Source organism: Rhodotorula paludigena, assembly GCF_050403205.1.
Source record: "Rhodotorula paludigena JCM10292 DNA, Rt_paludigena_JCM10292v1_ctg11, whole genome shotgun sequence".
Taxonomy (NCBI): domain Eukaryota; kingdom Fungi; phylum Basidiomycota; class Microbotryomycetes; order Sporidiobolales; family Sporidiobolaceae; genus Rhodotorula; species Rhodotorula paludigena.
Window position 1 is genome coordinate 365,285 of NW_027481447.1, and position 18,080 is coordinate 383,364.

The 18,080-nt window shown below is 62.7% G+C and overlaps 5 protein-coding genes across 5 annotated transcripts; 3 read left to right on the forward strand and 2 right to left on the reverse strand.

Moving 5' to 3' along the window:
- Positions 1-44: 44 nt before the first annotated feature.
- On the reverse strand, positions 45-812 carry JCM10292_002371 (uncharacterized protein; the record flags this gene model as incomplete). The annotated part of the gene is made up of 4 exons (XM_076647877.1): positions 45-104; positions 166-307; positions 511-660; positions 790-812. The coding sequence occupies 4 exons, from the start codon at positions 810-812 to the stop codon at positions 45-47; spliced, it is 375 nt and encodes a 124-aa protein (XP_076506699.1).
- A 143-nt stretch (positions 813-955) lies between these two features.
- Positions 956-1,937, forward strand: JCM10292_002372 (uncharacterized protein; the record flags this gene model as incomplete). The annotated part of the gene is made up of 4 exons (XM_076647878.1): positions 956-1,196; positions 1,264-1,395; positions 1,458-1,655; positions 1,711-1,937. The coding sequence occupies 4 exons, from the start codon at positions 956-958 to the stop codon at positions 1,935-1,937; spliced, it is 798 nt and encodes a 265-aa protein (XP_076506700.1).
- A 1,073-nt stretch (positions 1,938-3,010) lies between these two features.
- On the forward strand, positions 3,011-3,811 carry JCM10292_002373 (uncharacterized protein; the record flags this gene model as incomplete). The annotated part of the gene is made up of 5 exons (XM_076647879.1): positions 3,011-3,094; positions 3,148-3,256; positions 3,315-3,420; positions 3,480-3,581; positions 3,661-3,811. 5 exons carry the CDS (start codon positions 3,011-3,013, stop codon positions 3,809-3,811), a joined length of 552 nt encoding a protein of 183 aa, XP_076506701.1.
- A 591-nt stretch (positions 3,812-4,402) lies between these two features.
- JCM10292_002374 (uncharacterized protein) lies at positions 4,403-11,800 on the forward strand (the record flags this gene model as incomplete). The annotated part of the gene is made up of 26 exons (XM_076647880.1): positions 4,403-4,777; positions 4,909-5,778; positions 5,836-6,008; positions 6,067-6,428; positions 6,504-6,639; positions 6,713-7,010; positions 7,068-7,467; positions 7,531-7,659; positions 7,723-7,837; positions 7,900-7,942; positions 8,004-8,109; positions 8,166-8,218; positions 8,278-8,551; positions 8,615-8,638; positions 8,697-8,839; positions 8,901-9,049; positions 9,106-9,286; positions 9,350-9,458; positions 9,518-9,576; positions 9,630-9,676; positions 9,732-9,807; positions 9,862-9,940; positions 10,002-10,066; positions 10,124-10,453; positions 10,510-10,954; positions 11,016-11,800. The coding sequence occupies 26 exons, from the start codon at positions 4,403-4,405 to the stop codon at positions 11,798-11,800; spliced, it is 5,826 nt and encodes a 1,941-aa protein (XP_076506702.1).
- Positions 11,801-12,174: 374 nt separating this feature from the next.
- JCM10292_002375 (uncharacterized protein) lies at positions 12,175-17,773 on the reverse strand (the record flags this gene model as incomplete). The annotated part of the gene is made up of 7 exons (XM_076647881.1): positions 12,175-12,432; positions 12,647-13,690; positions 13,774-13,910; positions 14,087-14,094; positions 14,815-16,210; positions 16,273-16,528; positions 16,589-17,773. 7 exons carry the CDS (start codon positions 17,771-17,773, stop codon positions 12,175-12,177), a joined length of 4,284 nt encoding a protein of 1,427 aa, XP_076506703.1.
- Positions 17,774-18,080: the final 307 nt, after the last annotated feature.

The window sequence follows — 18,080 nt, forward strand, 5'->3', positions numbered from 1 at the left end:
ACACGGCGAGTGAGACACAGAAAACCCGAAACAAGTTGCAGGGATCAGATGACCGCAATCGTGGCCGGTACATAGCGCTTGGTGTGGTATGCCTTTGCGCCCGCCTGTGTGAGAGGGCACGGGTCAGCCTCGACCTGGGCACGATAGAGGAGCGGTCGGACGCACCTCCCAGTCCTTGACATCCTTCATGATCTCCTTCTCACGCGCCAGCGCGGCCTGCTCCCTCCGGTACACGTCGCGGTCGTTCTCAGCCATGAGTGCCGGGACGAGGTGGATGCGCGACCATGCCTTCTCGCGCTGCAGCTCACTGAGGTGCGAAAGGAAGGGTCAGCGATGTCCAAGACTACAAATTTGACTGTAGAGCTCCGCTGGAGCTGCGCGGGAAGCTCTGCTGAGCGCCCTCCAGAGTCTGTCCATGCCAGGAGACTAGGTCGAGAGGAGGCGAGGTGCGCCAACTTGAGCGCGGCCCCAGCTGGATCCGGTCCAACAAGCGAAGAGTACGCGACTGACCGCTTCTCGAGGTTTCCCTGCCCGACGCGCCAGAAGCCAAAGGTGCAGACGGCGAGGCAAGCACCGAAGATGACGGCGCCGCCGGGGCCCTTGGTGGGAAGGTTGCGCTTGTAGCGGAGGGGCTGGAAGCCTCCTGCGGGCGGAAGGTCTCTGCGCGTGGGATCGGCGCGTCAGCTGGGTGTCGAGAGCGGCTTGGTGCAGCCGCGACGAGGGTCGAGGAGGAGAGCGGAGAGACGGCTCTCGTCCGCGCGCGTGCGTGGGTGGGAGGGAGCGACGCACTGCTTGGGGATGGTCGAGCTCATCGTGGCACTCGCAGCGCAGGGAAAGAGCGGCTGCCAGACGACGAGCCCAACCCGCGCCCCCGCCTCGGCCAATCGCTTCCTGGACGGCGACCTCTCTCGCGCTCTCGCTCTGACCGCGTAAGGCCCCGCCAGATCTGCTAGGAATGGCCAGCAACAACCCCTACGCTCAGCCCCAGAAGGGCTACTCGCACTACTCGGGTGCCGCACCCTCGTCCGCTGCCACCGCCGGACCCGCCTACCCGGGCGCTCCTCAGGCCGCAGCCTACTACGGCGCATACGCAGGCGCACCAGGAGCAGGGTACCCCGCCGCTGGGCCGTCCGCAGGTCCCGCTTACCCGGCTGCGGGGGCATACGACCCCAACTTCGCACAGCAGTCATCCATCTGTCCGTCCCGCTCACTGCCTTCTACGCCGCCTGGTAGCACGCACTGACTCTCTGGTACAACGTGCAGACACGCCCGAAGCAGCCAACTCGAAGAAGGCGATTGCGCAGGTCGGCAACAAGGGCAAGGCTCGCACGACCGTCCTGCGTAAGGGCGGAGGCGAAGTCTGGGAGGACCAGAGCCTACTCGAGTGGGACCCGAGTGCGTGCTCTCGCCGTCGTCGATGTCGTCGCCCGTAGCACTGACGCTTGCCGACGCCGCAGACCACTTCCGCCTCTTCATCGGTGACCTTGATCCGGCCATCAGCGACGACGCCTTCAAGGCTGCCTTCTCTGAGCGCTACCCCTCGTTCGTCAAGAGCAAGGTCATTCGCGACAAGTACACCAACAAGGGCAAGGGCTTTGGCTTTGTTTCGTACAGCGACCCGGAGGACTTCCTCAAGGCGTGGAAGGACATGAACGGTGCGCTCCTCGTGCCCGCGGTGCCCGATCCCGCCATTGACGAAGCCACACACAGGCAAGTACGTCGGCACGCGCCCCGTCACGATCAAGAAGGCGACGTCAGGCGTCCAGTCCGTCGCCATCGGCTCGCGCAAGGCGCAGCAGCTCGAGGCCAAGCGCCCGCAAAAGACCGGCACCGTCTCGTACGAGCGCGCCAACGCCGAGGACGCAGGACACCGCGCGATCCCCGGAGAGAAGGGGTACGGCCCGCAGCGGAGCCGCAAGCAGTACATCCGTCGCTGAGTCGAGCCCGAAGTCCTCGTTCTGGTGTGTGTCATTCCGTCCTGTTGTTCCGTCCCCTTCCTTCGTTGCAAATCGCCTTGTTCTTTCGGCACACCGCGTGAGCTGTCCTTTCCTTTCCGTCGTCGTTTGCGCTGGACACGCTCATCATCGCTCGCTTCTTTCACCCTCAGCTTCGGCGGCTTCTCCAGTCGGCTCATCCCTCTCTCTCGCTTTCTGAGCGCTGTCTCCCTGCGGCTCCGCCTGTCCCCTGCAGGGTCCCGCGCCAGAGCAGTTCGCGTGTCTGACGGACCCTGCAGCTCTGCTCCTTCCGTTCGCTCCGCTCGCGCGTCCAGATGGGCTCTGCGACGCCTCGTCTTGCTGATCGTAGAGCAGAGAGACGTGAGAAACCTGCAGCGCTTCTTGGTATTCCTTTCGCGGGTTGCAGGGGACGTAGTTGATTCTGGTGCAACGCTGACTTGGTGGAACCGCAAACTCTCCGGGCCAGCGAAACATGGAAATCTTTGCTGTCAACGGCAAGCTGGTAGCAGTGCACAGTGAGGGACCTGGTTCAGCTCGTCGTCCGTCGTCCTCCGTCGTCGCCAAGTCGTCGCGAAAGTCGCCCTCTCCTCCTCACTCCTCATGTCAACGCGGCGTGAAGCGCTTAGCTGTAGATACAGACGTTTCAGACTGAGCGACTCCGTCGCTCGGTCTCATGCGTCCTTGTCGATCTTGATGCTCTCGTCTCGCTGCCTCCCTCCTCAAAGACTCGAACATAGCGCCCGCTGCTCGAGATCCGCCTGTGCAGATGGACGACTTCGGCACGCCGTGGGTAAGCCGCGTTCACTTCCACTGCTTCCGGCGAGGAGCACCGCCACGACGGAGTCCCCGAGCGTGGGCGACGTCAAGCGTGACTATTCTTGACACCGAGAGTGGCGACACGAAGGGACCGGTACCGGCAGCACGGGTCCGACAGCAGGATCCACAGGCTCGGTCGGAATCTCCGTCGCTTGCGCTCATTGACCCGAATGTGTTCGGAGAACTGCTTCTCCTCTCTCTTTCTCTCTCACGCTCCACCGCTCCCCGACGCCTCCATCATGATGTTCTCGCTTGCATCTGCCGCTACTGCCCTGGTCGCTCTCTCATCCGTCGCTACTGCGGCACCCGCACCGGCGAGCCTGGTACGCTGAGTCGTCGTCGTTCCGCGTTTGCCCCCGCTGACATCGCCTCTCAGGTTGAGCGCCAGAGAATTCCGGACCCGTACCCCACGGTCGAGCTCTTCGCAAACGACTCCCGCATCACTTACAACGGCAAGTGGACCCACGACTCGTACTCGAACAGCTGTGCGTTCGCCTTTCGTCTCTTGCTGGCTCGAGGGGGACTGACTTCCTACTCGGACAGGGTCGGGCGCGCTCGCCTACTCGAACGACCCGGACGCGAACATTACCATCCCATACGGGTTCAACTACACGGGCCTCACGATCATCATGGGCAAGAAGGCCGACCGGTTCGTCCGCTCTGCAGTTCCTCGTTCTTGTCCCGCAATGCTGACTCCTCAGTGTGCAGCGGCTACTTTGACATCGCCCTGGGTAACAAGTTCCAGTACACCGCCGACGCACACGGGGACTGCTCGGGCAATGACTGCCCTGAGAACACGGCAGCCTTCACGTTCAGCCGGCGAGTCCTCCTTCCTTAGGCCTTGTCTGGTTCATAAGCCGGACAATGACTGACTCTCTCTGCTCTTCAGCCTCTACGCCCACGCAGACAGCGACCAGCTCATTCTCCGCAACTCCGACGGCGACTCTCGCATCGGCGACGCCGGCGGCACGCCCTACCTCGCCATTAACCGCATCTACCTCCAGACCGAGCCCGTCGCCGACTACGACTACCAGTACTAGACATGCTGCGCGCGACACTCGCCGCTCGCTGCATTTGCAGGATGTCATCGTCCCTCCCCTCTCACGACATGTAGCCCTAGCATCGCTTTTTGACCGCAATCCTACAGACACTGGACTTGCAACCTTCACGTTGGCTTCTTACGCCGCAGCAGTGTGTAGCGAAGGCTCTTTGCCTGAAACGACGTATGGAGCCTGGAAATCGCAAGTCGTGTCGAGCATGTTGAAGCGATCACCTTCCTCGACGTCGCCCTGGCTTCGTCCGCTCCGCGCTCTTGCGGCATCCCGCTTCTGTCATCTTCCTCTCTGTGCTGCCTTCTGGTATACCCCGTCGTCCGAAGAGCAGCCGGGAGAGTTGCGAGTTCGTCGGTTCAGCTTCCGCGCTCAAAAGGTCAAAGGCTCGACTACGTACTGTACCGCCAGTGTTTTTGAGCACAGTCTCGCAATGGATTGGGTAGACGCCGCAAGCGAAATGAGGCGAAAACACGAGAGGAAGCACGTCGCGGAGCGCGTCCGTCGCCAACGAGGCTCGAGGCGGTCTTCTCGTCGCTGCACACGCCGCGTCGCACGAGCGTCCGCGAGCAGACACTGCGCATGGCGCGGTCCGTCTCGCCCGCGCCAGCACGGTCCAGCAGCAGCTCCGCTCGCCCGACATCGCGCCCGCCTTCGACCGCGCCCGACCCGACCGCGCGCCCGCGTTCCGGTTCGAGCTTCACGCTCGAGCTGCCCAGATCTGGCTCGGCCAGCGGCAGCCGCGCTTCGAGCGTTTCGGACGCGCGAGGGACGCGCAAGGCGGGATCGACGGCCGACGAGGGAATGTCGACAGACGGTCACAAGGCTGAAGAAGGACGCGAGGAGGGCGCCAAGAGGCTCGATGGAGGGATCAAGGAAATCCTGCGCGTGCAAAACGCGGCAGGAGTCGGCAAGACGTACCTCTGCGTCCTCGAGGGCAATGGCAAGCAGGTCCAGGTACGCTTGCTTCCGCTATCGCGCTTTGTTCCGTGCTATGCGGCGACTGCGGAGCCTCCTCGAGTCTCACCGGCTGCTGTAGACACGCGCCGGCAGTACCCGACATTCGTTCACCTCCAAATTGCACACAGCGCTCTCGGTCCGACCTCCTCAAGTCTGCCTCTTCCCTCCTCTCCGCCTTTGAGGCCGCCCATCCCTCCTCCGACTCGTCTGCTCCTGGCTCTGCCTCGTCCGCTGCTTCAGCCAGTGACGACGCTGAGGTCGTCGTGGTGCGCTCGCTGCGCGGATCGAAGCAGAAGAAGGAGAAGGAATCGCCACGCAAGGCGAAGGGCAAGGCCCGTGCCAGCAGGTCGGATGACGACGACGAGGACATGGAGGACGAGAGCAGCGACGAGCCGGATGACGAGAACGACAAGGACGTCGAGGAGCCGTCTTCCGCGTCTGGATCGTCTGAGCAGGACGATGACGGCGGCAGCGACGACTCCGGCAAGGAGTCCAGCGACGAAGATTTCAGCTTCGGTCGCCGTTCGCGTCGTGCCGCTGCGAAGAGCAAAGCAGTTCGCAAGTCGAAGCCGGAGGCGACACGACGCTCTTCGCGCGGCACGACTAAGCAGGGCAAGCACTACGACTTTGGCGAGGGCAAGCACAACTCCGCCGACGACAGCGCAGGGAACTCGTCTGAGGACACGTCGGTCGCATCGTCGGTCAGGCGGTCGGCGCGCGCGGCTCCGGCCAACAAGGGCGGCCGCTCGACTCGCGCTCAGTCGTCCGCAATCCTCTCGGGCGAGTCCAGCGACGAGCTCGGCATCATGAGCAAGCCGAAGCAATCGTCGAAGGAGGGTCGGGAGGACCCGCCGAAGCGGCAGAAGAAGGCCATCGTCGAGGATTCGGACGAGGACGACCAAGACAGCGCGAGCGAAGTCTTCGAGATCTCGAGCGTCGCTTCGGAGGGCGAGGACGACGAAGAGGCTGCGAGTAGGCCACAGGATGTCCATCGCGACGTGCGTCTTAATACTGGCAGGACTTTTTCGAGATGTGCTCACCTCCTTCCCTTCCAGACGTGCGCCAAGTGCACCCAATCGCCTGCAGCTGCCCTCCTCAATGACATCGAGGCGAGGCGGAAGCGCAAAAAGCCGGGCCGCAAGCGTCAGCGCGACGTGCTTGAGGAGGACACTGACGCCGAGCAGGAGCGTGTCGAGCGCATGGGCGCCTGGGTGGAGTGCGGCATCTGGTACGCTTTGCACCTTGTCGTTCCAGTAACGCTTTTCTCACGTAATCACGAATCGCAGCTGCCAGTCGTACCACTTCGGCTGCCTCCCGCTGCCACAGAAGCGCGAGATCACCGACAAGCTGAAGGCCGACCATCTCGCGGTACACATGCCCGCCGCGCCTACTCCGCCAAATGGCGTTACTGCGATGGGAATCGAAGGCACACCTGCAGCAGTTTCGACAACTGTCGCCGCCCTCGCTGCGTCCAGTTCCGCTTCCAGCTCGAAGGCGAACACCCCGCAGCCGAAGAACGTCCCGCCACGCCCGAAGCACGAGCTCGACCCCGAACGCACGTTCCTACTCCCGAAGTGTCCGATGTGCAAGAAGCAGGGCGGGAGGAAGTGCTTCGTCTGCGGCGTGAGTGGAAAAAGGGTCACCGAGCGTGCGTCGAACAGAATTCCCTCACTCTTCGTCTCCCAGAGCGACCGCTGACAAGGAGGGTCGTGAGGTCTCATAGGCGAGCAGGCTGAACTTGGCGCACGGGTCGTCGCCGACAAGGCCGAGCAAGACGCGAAGGACGGCGACAAAGACGAAGTCGACCGTCCCGCCGCTAATCAGGCGATCCTCCCGGGCCTCATGTTCCGCTGCTCGAGGTAGGTAGTGGTTCTGATCTCGTCCTTGTGTCGGCGTGGGGGTCAACCGTTACTGACCGTCTTCCGTCTTCAGGTGCAAGCGCGTGGCGCACTACGGCTGCCTCGAGAACGACGACCCGGGGCTCACGTTCGAGCAACACGCGCAGTCGTATGCCGACTGGGCTATCTGCCACGACTGCTACAACTACAATGTGCCGCTCGACGCAATCCTTGCATGGGCTGAGGCGGACCCGCTCCCAGGCGACGACAAGGACGACATAGAAGCGGACGACGAGGTTGTCGAACAGGTCGTAGGCGAGCGCAAGATCGACCAGAAGACCAAAAAGGTCGTCCTCATTCCGTCGGCGAAAGACCTGCGTGCGAACGCCAAGGTGCGCCTGAGCAGTTCGGCTCATTCGTGCCGCTCGCACTTACGCCTGATCTTGCAGTACCTCGTCAAGTGGAAGGACATGAGCTATCGCCACCTCGATTGGGTCCCGCATGCCTTCCTCGCCGCAGCCTACCCGGCCAAGCTCTCGAACTTCCTGCAGCGCGGCTCGACCGTGTCTTTCGAGCCCGCCAAGGACGACGACCCCGAAGACGCCGACCCGACGGACGAGGGCGACAAGGACGATGAGTCGCCGCTGCCGGATCCGAACGCGCTCGAGCGAATCCCGAAGACGTGGCGTACCGTCGACCGAGTCCTCAACGTCTGGTACAAGAACAAGAGGGGCGACAAGGAGATCGAGTACTTGCATTATCGCAAACGCTTGCCCGAGAACGTCGAGGATGGTCTGTCGCTCGTTGCGCAGTGCCACATCAAGTGGGGCGATCTGGCTTACGCTGCCGGTGTGATAGATCTCCTTGAGCTGCCTTGTGTACGGCTTGTTGACAGGCGACTCGCGCGCGCAGGCACCACCGAAGCCCCGCCCGGCCCGGAGGACGAGGGTTACGACGCCTATGTTGCGGCATACAAAGCCTTCATCGCCAGCTGTCAGCCATCGATGCGCGTGCCTTCTCTGAGCGAGAAGCAGATGAACGGTGCGCATCCAGATCGCCTCGCGCAGCAGCGTCGCGAGTAAGCTGACATGCTGCACAACGCAGAGCTCGACAAGCCGCGCGATGCCAAGCGCTTCAAGCCGATCAAGGAGCAACCCGAATACATCACGGGCGGGAAGCTCATGGACTTCCAAATTGCTGGTGTCAACTTCCTCCGCTTGTAAGACCTTTCGATCGGGTGTACGGCTGACGACTGCGCTGACCTTGGGTTGCACTTCGCAGCAAGTGGTGGGAGCGCAAGGGCTGCATTCTCGCTGACGAGATGGTCAGTGCTTCCTGCGCCGCCTTGGGACTTCCTCGCTGAAGCGTCTGCATCCGCCGTCCAGGGTCTCGGCAAGACGTGCCAGATCATCAGCTTTCTCAGCTACCTCAACCAGAATGAAGGCGCCCGTCCTTTCCTCGTCATCGTGCCCAACTCGCTCATCGGCAACTGTGCGCGGGATCCTGCACTTGTCCATCTGCAAGTCATTGACATGATTGCCACGCAGGGATGCGCGAGTTCGCCAAGTGGGCGCCCTCGATGCGCGTCGTGCCGTACAATGTGAGTGCCGTGCCTCTGCGTACCTTTCGCTCAGCTGACTCGGTCGTAATCGCATACAGGGCGATGCCGACTCGCGCAAGATCGTCGAGGATCACGAGCTCTTCGACGCGACCGGCGCGCTGAAGACGCATGTCGTCCTCGCGACTTACGAAGCCGTAGCGGGCAACGGTCGCGTCTTCCGCCGCGTTGGCCGGTGGGACTGCCTCGTCGTCGACGAGGGCCAGCGTTTGAAGAGCGGAAAGGACAGCCAGCTCTACAACGCCATCTCGACTCTGCGCATCGCTCATCGCGTCATCCTCTCCGGTACCCCGCTAAACAACAATCTGCGCGAATGTGCGTCGTCACGTTGAGCTTGTGATAAGCGCCGAGCTGACCTTGTCGGTTTGCCTCCCGCAGTGTTCAACCTCCTTGCGTTCATCAGTGCGTACCGTTTCTCGGGCAATGTGCTGCACTGCCGTATTAACATTCGCTCTTGTAGACCCGGGCGACTACGAAGACATTGACGCGCTGACGGAGCGTTTCGCCGAGCTTACGCCTGACCTCGTCGAGGAGGTCCGCGAGATGCTCAAGCCGTACTTCCTCCGCCGCACAAAGGATCTCGTGCTGAATCTGTCCCCTCTGGTGCGCTCTTTCTCTCGCTTTGAATGTCACTGGAGACGTCTTCACGACTCCTCTTCTGCAGCTCGAGCTAGTCGTGCCCGTTTCCATGACGGTTCTGCAGCGTCAGATCTACCGCGGTGTGCTCGAGCGCAATGCTTCCGCCATTCAGTCCATCGTGCAGACTTCCGGCAGCAAGAAGCGGGGTGCGAAGCCGAAGAAGGGCGGCTTCGTGTGCGTTTCGCCTGTTCTCCGAGCGGGACCGCCAACTCACCTCGGCCTGATCGCAGCAACATACTCATGGAGCTCCGCAAGTCGCTTTGCCACCCCTACCTCACCGACCGCGATATCGAGCCACAGAACGTCTCACCACAAGAAGCGCATCGCAACCTGACGAATGCGTCGGCCAAGTTTGTTCTGCTCGCCACGATGCTTCCCAAGCTGAAGGCGGCAGGCCACCGCGTTCTCATTGTCTGTCCTCCGTCCGCTTTGTCCGCCCGGCGCTGGCCTCACTGACTCGCTCACTGCATGCAGTTTTCGCAATTCAAGATCACGCTCAACATCATCGAGCGGTTCTTGGCGGGTCTCGAGCTCAAGTACCTGCGTCTCGATGGCGATACACCTCAGCTTGAGCGTCAGCGCGGTACGTGACCCATCGTGTCTTGTTTGGCGAATGATGCTGAACATCGAAGTGCCTTGCAGACGTCGACAAGTTCAACGCGCCCGGGTCTGAGTATTTCGCTTACATTCTCAGCACGAGGGTGCGCAAACTTTGTTCTCGTCTCGCATCGAGCACTTTCTGACCTTTGCTCAGGCTGGCGGCGTCGGCCTCAACATTACATCCGCCGACGTGGTCATCATGTGCGGCTCACCGATACCCTCGAACAGACAGACTGCTCACTCCTCATGTTCGCAGTTACGACCAGGACTTCAACCCTCAGATGGATTTGCAGGCTATCTCGCGAGCGCACCGCATCGGGCAGACCAAGCCGGTTTGTGCTTCCGCGTACACTTACAACGACTTGCTCTGACTTCTCGCGTCGCAGGTCCGGGTCTTTAAGCTTCTCGTCAAGGGCACGTGTGAGGAGAAGATTCACAGCGCAGGTAACAAGAAGCGCGGTCTCGGTGCGCACCACTGGCATGTTCCGTCATGCGGCCACGTCCTGACCTGCTGCGTCCGCCGCAGAGCATCTCATCATCCAGCGCATCGACGCCAAAGACGAAAGCGAAGACGTCGAGGGCATGCTGCAGGTGCGTCTCAGACGGGGCCGCTAGGTTGTTACGCGGACTGACAATGCGCTTATCCAGTTCGGGGCCAAGCAAGTCTTCGACGACGAAGCCGCAGCGGCTGCTGCTATCCGCTACACCGACGCAGACATCGACAACATGCTCGCCAAGACGGCAGAGCCTCTCGCGAAGGAGTCGGAATCCGCGCAGACCTTCTCTCACGCCCAAGTCTGGTCGAACGACGCGGGCGACATGCAGGCGATCGCAGCAGCCGAAGATGCGCCGCCGGACGACCTGCATGACTTCTGGAGCAACGTCGTTGAACAGCAAGAAAAGGAGCGCGAGAAGGAGCAGGCGACCAAGGCAGCGCAGGCGCAGTCGGCGGGACGTAGTAAGCGGAAGCGGGCGCAGGCATGTCGGCCACTCCAACTCGGACGGAGCTCCTGCTCACAGACGCGTCTCCACAGGTCAACTACAGGCTCGAAGCGCCTATCTCGCCTGACAAGAAGGGCAAAGGCAAACAGCTCACGTCGCCTTCGTCCTCTGTCACCGGCGACCTTAGCTCGGGCGACGAGTATCGCCAACGCGATGGTCTCGAGACGGACGACGAGCAACACGAGCCGATGGAGATTGACAAGAGCCTCGCCGAGACGCAGGCCGTCAGCAAGCCGCCGCCTTTGGCGCGCCTCGACCAGCGCAACGCGCAAGACGGCCGCACAAAACAGTCGAAGAAGTCGAAGACGGCTCTCGACTCGGCAGAAGAGGTCGCGCGCGCCGCGGAGCGCAAGCAGAAGGCTGAGCAGCGCCTCGACAAGATTCGCTTGCAGCTTGCCGCCGCAGAGCGTGCCGGCGTCCCTGAAGCGCGGGACCTCCTCCAGCAAGCGCTTGTCTCGACCTCAAGGACCACTCAGAGTGCGTGCCTCGCAACTTTGCTTTACCCCCTGCTTCAGGCGCTGATAATCGCCCCGTGCAGCTTCGCTCCTCCGCCAGGCAACAATCCTCCTGGACGCCCGCGCGAAAAGCCTGCGTCACGAAGCGCTCGTCGCCAACCCGGCCATTCTCAACCGTTCGGCCACCATGCCTCCTCCGCCGCGCTTCCCGACTGCGACCAAGCCCTCGAGCGTGCCGCAGCTGGCGGCCGCCCCCAAGGAATCGTCGGCGCGCCCTTTCCCGTCCGTTCTTACCGTGCCCCCTTCGTCGCTCGGGCAATTCGCGCCACGCGACATCGGATCCGACTCAACGGGCGTTGTGTCCAAGCCGTCTTCGTCGGTGCAGGCAGGTTTGCCACAACCGCCGTCTTCTGTGCCTGGCGCGAGCGATCGCAGCGCTGGGCACGTGGGCTCGGATCGAGCTTCAAGTGCTGCGCCGCCGATCGGCAAGGGCAAGACGAGCAAGTCGCCGCCGTCAACCAGCACATCCGACAAACCCGTCTTGGCTCGACGGGACTCGGGCGCTGCATCCGATTCGTCGTCAGCCAGCAGCAGCAGTCGCACACCGAAGCTCAAGCAGACGCAGCTCTCGTTCGGCAAGGCGACGGCCTCGATCGCACCGGCCACGACGGCTGCTTCGACCAGCTCGACTGCCGCGTCAAACGATGCTCCTCCTCCTACCTCCGACGCCAAGCAGACGAAGTCGCCCACAGTGCATCCAGCGGCATCGAGCGCGACGATCCCGCAGAAGCGACCTTCGCCGCCCTCGGACGAGCCCGCGAAGAAGTCCAAGTCGAACAGCATCATCTACATTTCGGACTCGGAGTGAGCTTGTCCTCCTCTCCATACCCATTGCTGCCTTCCTATACCCGTGCTCGTGTCTGTTTCTGCTTCTGTGGGCTTAGTGGTACGTGTCATACACCGTCAACCCGTCATGGGCTGGTCGAGAACCTTTGAGGGGAGTGGCGTGGCATCGAGACACATAGTGACAGGTCGCCCGTCCTTTCGTACGTCTGCGCGACGCGCTCGCTCTCGTGCTGCGGTCTTGCTGTGACGCGTTGTCTCTTTGCAATCGTCGATACAGACTCGGAAGAGGCACTACTCGTGACAACAGGAGAGCGCAGACTATACAGAGATGCCGGCAGAACTATGAGCATGCAGAATCCGATACAGACGACAGTAAGACGGGAGGGAGGTGCGAGTCTAGCGAAACGTGGGCGGGCAGCGGAAGTACTCGTCGTCGTTGTCGAACAACTCGGTCGACCAGTCGAGCATCTCCGTAGCGGAGGCCATCTTATGAGTGGACAGAGGGTGATGCTTGTCGGTGACGAAGGTGAAGGCAGCGATCTGGGCTGGGCTCGACGGAAAGACGGGAGGGTTGCGGAAGTACTCTTCGTCGTCCTCGTCGTCCGCCTCGGCACACCAGTCCCGTTTCGCGGGCGTTGCAGAAACAAGTTCCGCCTGTTAGAATGACGAGGCAAGTCAGTCACTAGTGTGAGCTGAGGAAGGGGTGAGAAGGGAAAAACGCACGCTCGACAGGTCGTCCTCCTCAGTCAGCAAGTCCGAGTCTTCACCACGGGATGGGCGACGAGGGGCGCTCGGGAATCGCCCGGTCTTCTACAGCTTCGAAGAGCATGGCCAGAGTCGACGGGAGCTGGAGAGCGCGCCAGTCTACCGCCTGCACGCCCTCCTCGTTCACGTTGACCTTCTCAAGCTCGTCGATCTCGCTGTCGTCGATCTCGCTGTCGTCGAACGAGGCATCGACGTCGTCGATGCTCGAGTCGACGCAGATGATACTGTCGCAGTTGTGCGCCGTCTCGACAGCAGCCCACTCGAGCACCTCACGGCGGATCGGCGAGGAGAGGTGGAAGCCGGGGCGCCTGGCAATCCGCTTCGATTGGCGGCCGAGGCTGCGACGGATCGACGACAAGTTTACGAGCGGGGTTGAGTAGACCGTGTGGTCGACGACAGTGCCAGCGAGGCGAGGCGTCGCCTGCTCCTTCGGCTTGCGAGTCGGGTCCGAGGTGCGCGAGTCGAGATAGTCGTCCAGTAACGAGTGAATGCGCTCGGTTAGGCGGATATTGCGGGCCCTGAGCTCCTCGGCTGCCTCGAAAGAACCGGCAGGGTACACCGGCGTAAAGGTGCGTGCGACTTCGGTGCGGCGCTCGTGAGGCTCCTCGACCTCGATGCGGGCGAGGACGTGCTCTTTGGCGGCGTAGTAAAGCTCGCCGTCGATGAAGCGGCCCTCAGCGACGGCGGCAGTGAGTGCGTGCTCGAGAGCAATGGTCTTGGTGCGCGAGGCAGACGAAGGAAGCAGGCGCGGCGCCTTCCACGGCGACAAAGAGACGAGCGGCCCAGCCTTACTCCTGCTCGAGGGGATGGAAGTAGACGAGGAGGTCGAGGAGCTCGACTGGAGGCTGAGAGTGGGCGACACCGGCGTCGCAATTCCGTAGGCGTTGTTCGAGTCGAAGTTGAGGGGCGAGGTGGCAAGCGAGGCCATGACCGGCAGGACAGCGGGTTCGGAAACGCTCTTCGCGGCGACCGTGGTGGAAAGCGAGACCGCAGCCGGATACATGGTGTGGGTCGACGAGGCTGACGAGGTGCTGAAGGTCGAAGAGACGTGAACGAGCGAGACGTCCTTGACGGCTGGGCGCGAGGAGAAGGCCTGATGCGCCTGCACGCTGGCCTTGTGATGCTTCTTGTCAGACTTGACGATGTACTGTACGAGCCACCCGATCACGCGAGGGTCAGTCAGGATGCTCGGACGAAACGGCGAACGGAGCTCAGAGGGGATGAACGCACAGGCGTGAGGGCCGCGTCGACGAGCTTGGTCGCCTCGATGGCAAGGCTGATGCTTGCCATGCACAAGCGGGCGTAGCCCTTGACGACGGTGATCGGGAGGAAGAAGGGAGTGAGGAGCGAGGGAGCGATCGTGAGGACTGGAGAGAGCGAGTGTGAACAGAGCGGTTCCTGGCGGTCTTGGTAGCTGGGCGAGTATCTCTGCGAGGTACTCTGAGCGAGTCGAGCAGAGTCGAGTGAGGAGAAGGAAGTGAAAAGACGAGAGCCGCGAAGAGCCTCAAGTCGACCGCGCCAGATCCGAGTCACCGCATCGCACACTGCTCTCTGGGTATGCAAGCAAGTCAGATCAGCTCTGTTATTGTCAGTACGAGCAACTGGACCCAGCAAGACAGCACAGTGAGCGAGAGAAGCGAGTGACACGGACATCTCCATTCCGTCTGAAAGGCTCGACTTCGCCCGCCAGATGACCTGACTATGTTACCCGCTTCGTTAGCAGTGGAAGCTCGTGCCCAGGAGCAACGAGCAATGAAAGCACCTCTGCGTCTCTCGGCCCCATTGTCTTGAGAAGGCCAACTTGCGACGCATCGTCCTGGCCGTCTCGTGCATCCTGTGACCTCTGGCGGTAGGTCGTACACAGTATTCAACTCATAGTCTGCGGGATCAACAATGGTCCGTGGAAAAAGTTGTGAGTCGCATTGTAGGCTCGACTCGCAAGTTTCCCCACATACATCATGAAGCGAAGACTCACTCACGCGCTGCTGAACAGGCTTTCCAGATTGCACAGCGCCGTCTTGCAGCCCCTCTCGCACGGGACGGCAAGCAGCAAGTCTCGCAGAGAGGCACGACATTGTTCCAAAAAGGGCAGTGGAGGCTACAGGCGGAAGGGTACAAACGAATGGCAATGTAGTAAGAACGACAAGGACACTAGAGAGAGATAGTCCAGGGAGAAACAACGACACTGACTCAGAGAGGCGGTACGAGCCAAGAGAAATACAACTGGCGAGGGTGACAGCATCGTAGCGTACAAATGACTCGCAGACTTACATGAGGAGGCAGCCGCGCGTCCCCTCGTCATCCATTCCGCCGCGAGCGAGGCGCAGAATCTCTGAATCGCTCATCGCGCGCGAGCGCAACAGCCCGCGCGCCTTGCCCCCTCCTTCCGCGCCCCTTGCGCGCTCCTTCTCCTCCCTCTCTTCCTTTGCCGCGCGTGCGACGTACGCAGCGTCGACGGCGAGGTGCGAGTAGAATGACCGTACGACGACGAGCGACGAATCGCACTCGTCGAGCACGCCGTGCACCTTGGCGCGCTCGGGCGACCCGACCAGGCCCCCGGGCGACTCGTCGTCGTGATAAAACTCGACCGCGCGCGTCCAGTAGCCGCGCTGCCCCGTGCGCGGGCGCAGGTCCTTCCAGCCGAGGTCGCGGCTGATCCGGCGGCTCGTCGTACGGTTGTCGAGGATCGAGAGGACGGCAGGCACGCGTGCCGGGAAGAGCGGGTCGCGCGCGTGCTCCCGCTCGGCAGCTGCAAGTGCGGCGGTGCGTCGCTTGCGCGCGAGCGAGACGAACGCCTTGGCCGTCGCGTCCGAGATGGCCGTGCCGTCCGCTTCGAGCACGCGCAGCTTAGTGCAACCGTGCACTACCGCCGCGATCGCCGCGTCCGTGAAGGTCTTGCAGGACGAAATGACGAGGTGCTCGAGATTGGGCGCGCCGGTCGAAGCAGATGGTACGAGGGCGAAGAGCGCGTCGTCGGTGGTCTGCGCTGCGTCTTCGAGGTCGAGCTTGCGCAGCTTGGGCACCGAGAGCAGCAAGCGCGCGAGGCCGTCCGTGCCAAAGTGCCAGCCGACACACGAGAGCTCGAGGATCTCGAGGTTGGGCAAGGCGCCGGCGAGGTGTGCGAGCCCACTCGAGGTCAAGAGGCGGCAGGAAGAAAGGTTCAGATGACGCAGAGCCGGGAAGATGCGCTTCGATTCTGCTGCGGGCGATCCAGCCTCATTAGGCACGGACGATAAGGGTCTCGACGAGGGGTTCGGCGACTCCGGCGGCGTAACGGCCTTCTTCAGAGCGTGGTCCGCGATGTCGGCACTGTAGCTCACGTCGAGCGTCTCGAGGCCAGGATGTCGGTGCAGGATTCGTGCGAAAACGTCGGCGTCCATAGCGATGAGGCCCGCCGCCTTGATCGATCGAAGGCCGCCGAGCTGAACCGTCTCGTCCGAGTTGGACAGACGACTCTTCGGCGGCGGGTACGGAAGGTGCAGCAAGCCGTGCGCCGAGAGATTCGGGCAGCGCGAAACGTCGACTTTAGCGAGCCGCGAGCAGAACGTCCCGAGCGAGGCGAGGTGGTACGCGTGCACGGCGGGCAGGCCACGCACGTTGAGGTCACGCAAGCCGGGCGAGAGGGCAATGAGGGTTGAGAGGGACGAGGTCGTGACGGAGGTGCAGCCTGCCAGGCAGGCGAATGTCAACGAGGGACTATGCAATCATTGTGGGTGATCATCCACGCACCGGACAAGTCGATCTTGGTGAGCTGCGTGACGTATCCCGGCCCCTTAAGCGATTGCGCAGCCGACTCGAGAAGCCGCCCATTCGCCGTGACGCCCAAGCCGCGCAGGTCGAGCGTGCGGACGAACGGACCCGCATGGTGAAAGAGGTCCAGCAGACCCTGCGCCGAGATGGTGTCTCCGTTGCCGAGGAGCGACGTGGCGGGCGCCGTTGGCCAGAGCTGACCGTCGAGCGAAAGAGATCGCCACAGCTTGCAGACCTGTCCTTGCGAAGGTGAGCCGCAAGTCGATGCTGTGATCGGCAAGCAGAGCACACGCACCCTTCCGAGCTTTGTCAGCTCCCTCGGACCCCTCGCGCGGCCGTCGCCCCATCGTGCCCGTGCCTTCGCACCCACCCAGGTCCCTTCCGCGATCGTCTTCGCCCACGCGTGCTCGCTCGTCTCGACGACGGCGCGGAAGACGAGCAGCTGGAGCTCGCGCGGGAGAACTTTGAAGTAGTCGGGCGGTCGAGGGGGCGAAGGGACGACTGCAGCGACCGAGGCGGCGAACGGATTCGGCGACAACTGCAACGCGAAGTCGGCGGAAGGGACAGCGAAGGCGCCAGCCGAATCGATAGGTGACGACGGGCACGTCTCGGGGACGGAAGATGTCGTGGTCGGCGACCGGCACAAGGCCGTCCCGCCTTGATACGAGGACGCGGTGTCGGCGAGGACCTCGATTTGCGGAAGAGGGGTGTTTTCGCCAGGCACAGTGCTCGAGGGTTGACGGCGCGTCCCTATGGTGGTGAGAATGGGAGCCGACTGCGACCGGAGGCGGGCCGACATCGACGCGAAGGGCTGAAGAGGCGTGCCGACCGCGGAAGTCGGCGAGGCAGGCGGAGACTCGGGCGTCGTGAAGGCCTGGAGCAGCTTGGCCTTGCCTTTCGCGCGCCATTTGGCAAGCTTCTTGTCGCTTCCTGGGCTCAAGTTGCCGGCGGCTTCATCGCGATGGACGCGGTTAGGCGAGAGCGAGACGCCGAGCGAGGTGAGCGAACGGGAGAAGCGGCGGCGGAAGCGAGGGCGAGCCGTATCAATAGATGTAGCCTCTTCGATGCCGTTCGGACGGCGGCTGGACGCGGAGTATACTGTCGAGGCAGGCGGAAGGGACCCATAATTGCGGGAGGGAAGCGAGACGCTCGCCTGGACGGGCGGCGCTGGGCTTGTCACTGTACCCGACGTGGCGTGAGCGGCTGGCTTGCCAGTCCGCGAGCTGTCGTCACTATTCGAAGGCGGCGAATGGGCGCGATGGAGACGTGCCGTCTGCAGGCTGCCGAGAGCCGCATGAAGCGAGTCGGGCGAGACGGAGCCGGCGGTGGCCGCGCAGACGGCGCTGCTACGAAGGTTGCTCAGACCGACCGAGCGACTCTGTGCGCTCCTGGCCTGCGCAGACGAGGACGAGGCGCCGAGCCCCACATGATCTGCGGGCTCGGGACGAGATGCGACGACGGCAACGCTCGACGACGCCATCTTGCGGGCTGAGCAGAGTGCTAGTATTAAAACTCAACAGTTTGCACTGCCTCAGACGCTCCTAGCTCGCCCCGAGGCGCTGCCGCCGCGTCGGTCGCCAGAACTGATGAGAATCGAAGCGACGAGGGGCGGGCGCCGCACAGGGCACGGAGGACTAAGCGAGGCGGGCGGACGCTCAAGGCGCTACAGTAGGTGTACTCTGACGCCTTCTGCGCGCGGACAGCGGGAAGAGGAGCCAAACGCGAGATGCGCCTGTCTCTCGACGCGAAGTGAGAAAATCAATTCGACCACTTCTCGCGTTCACGGC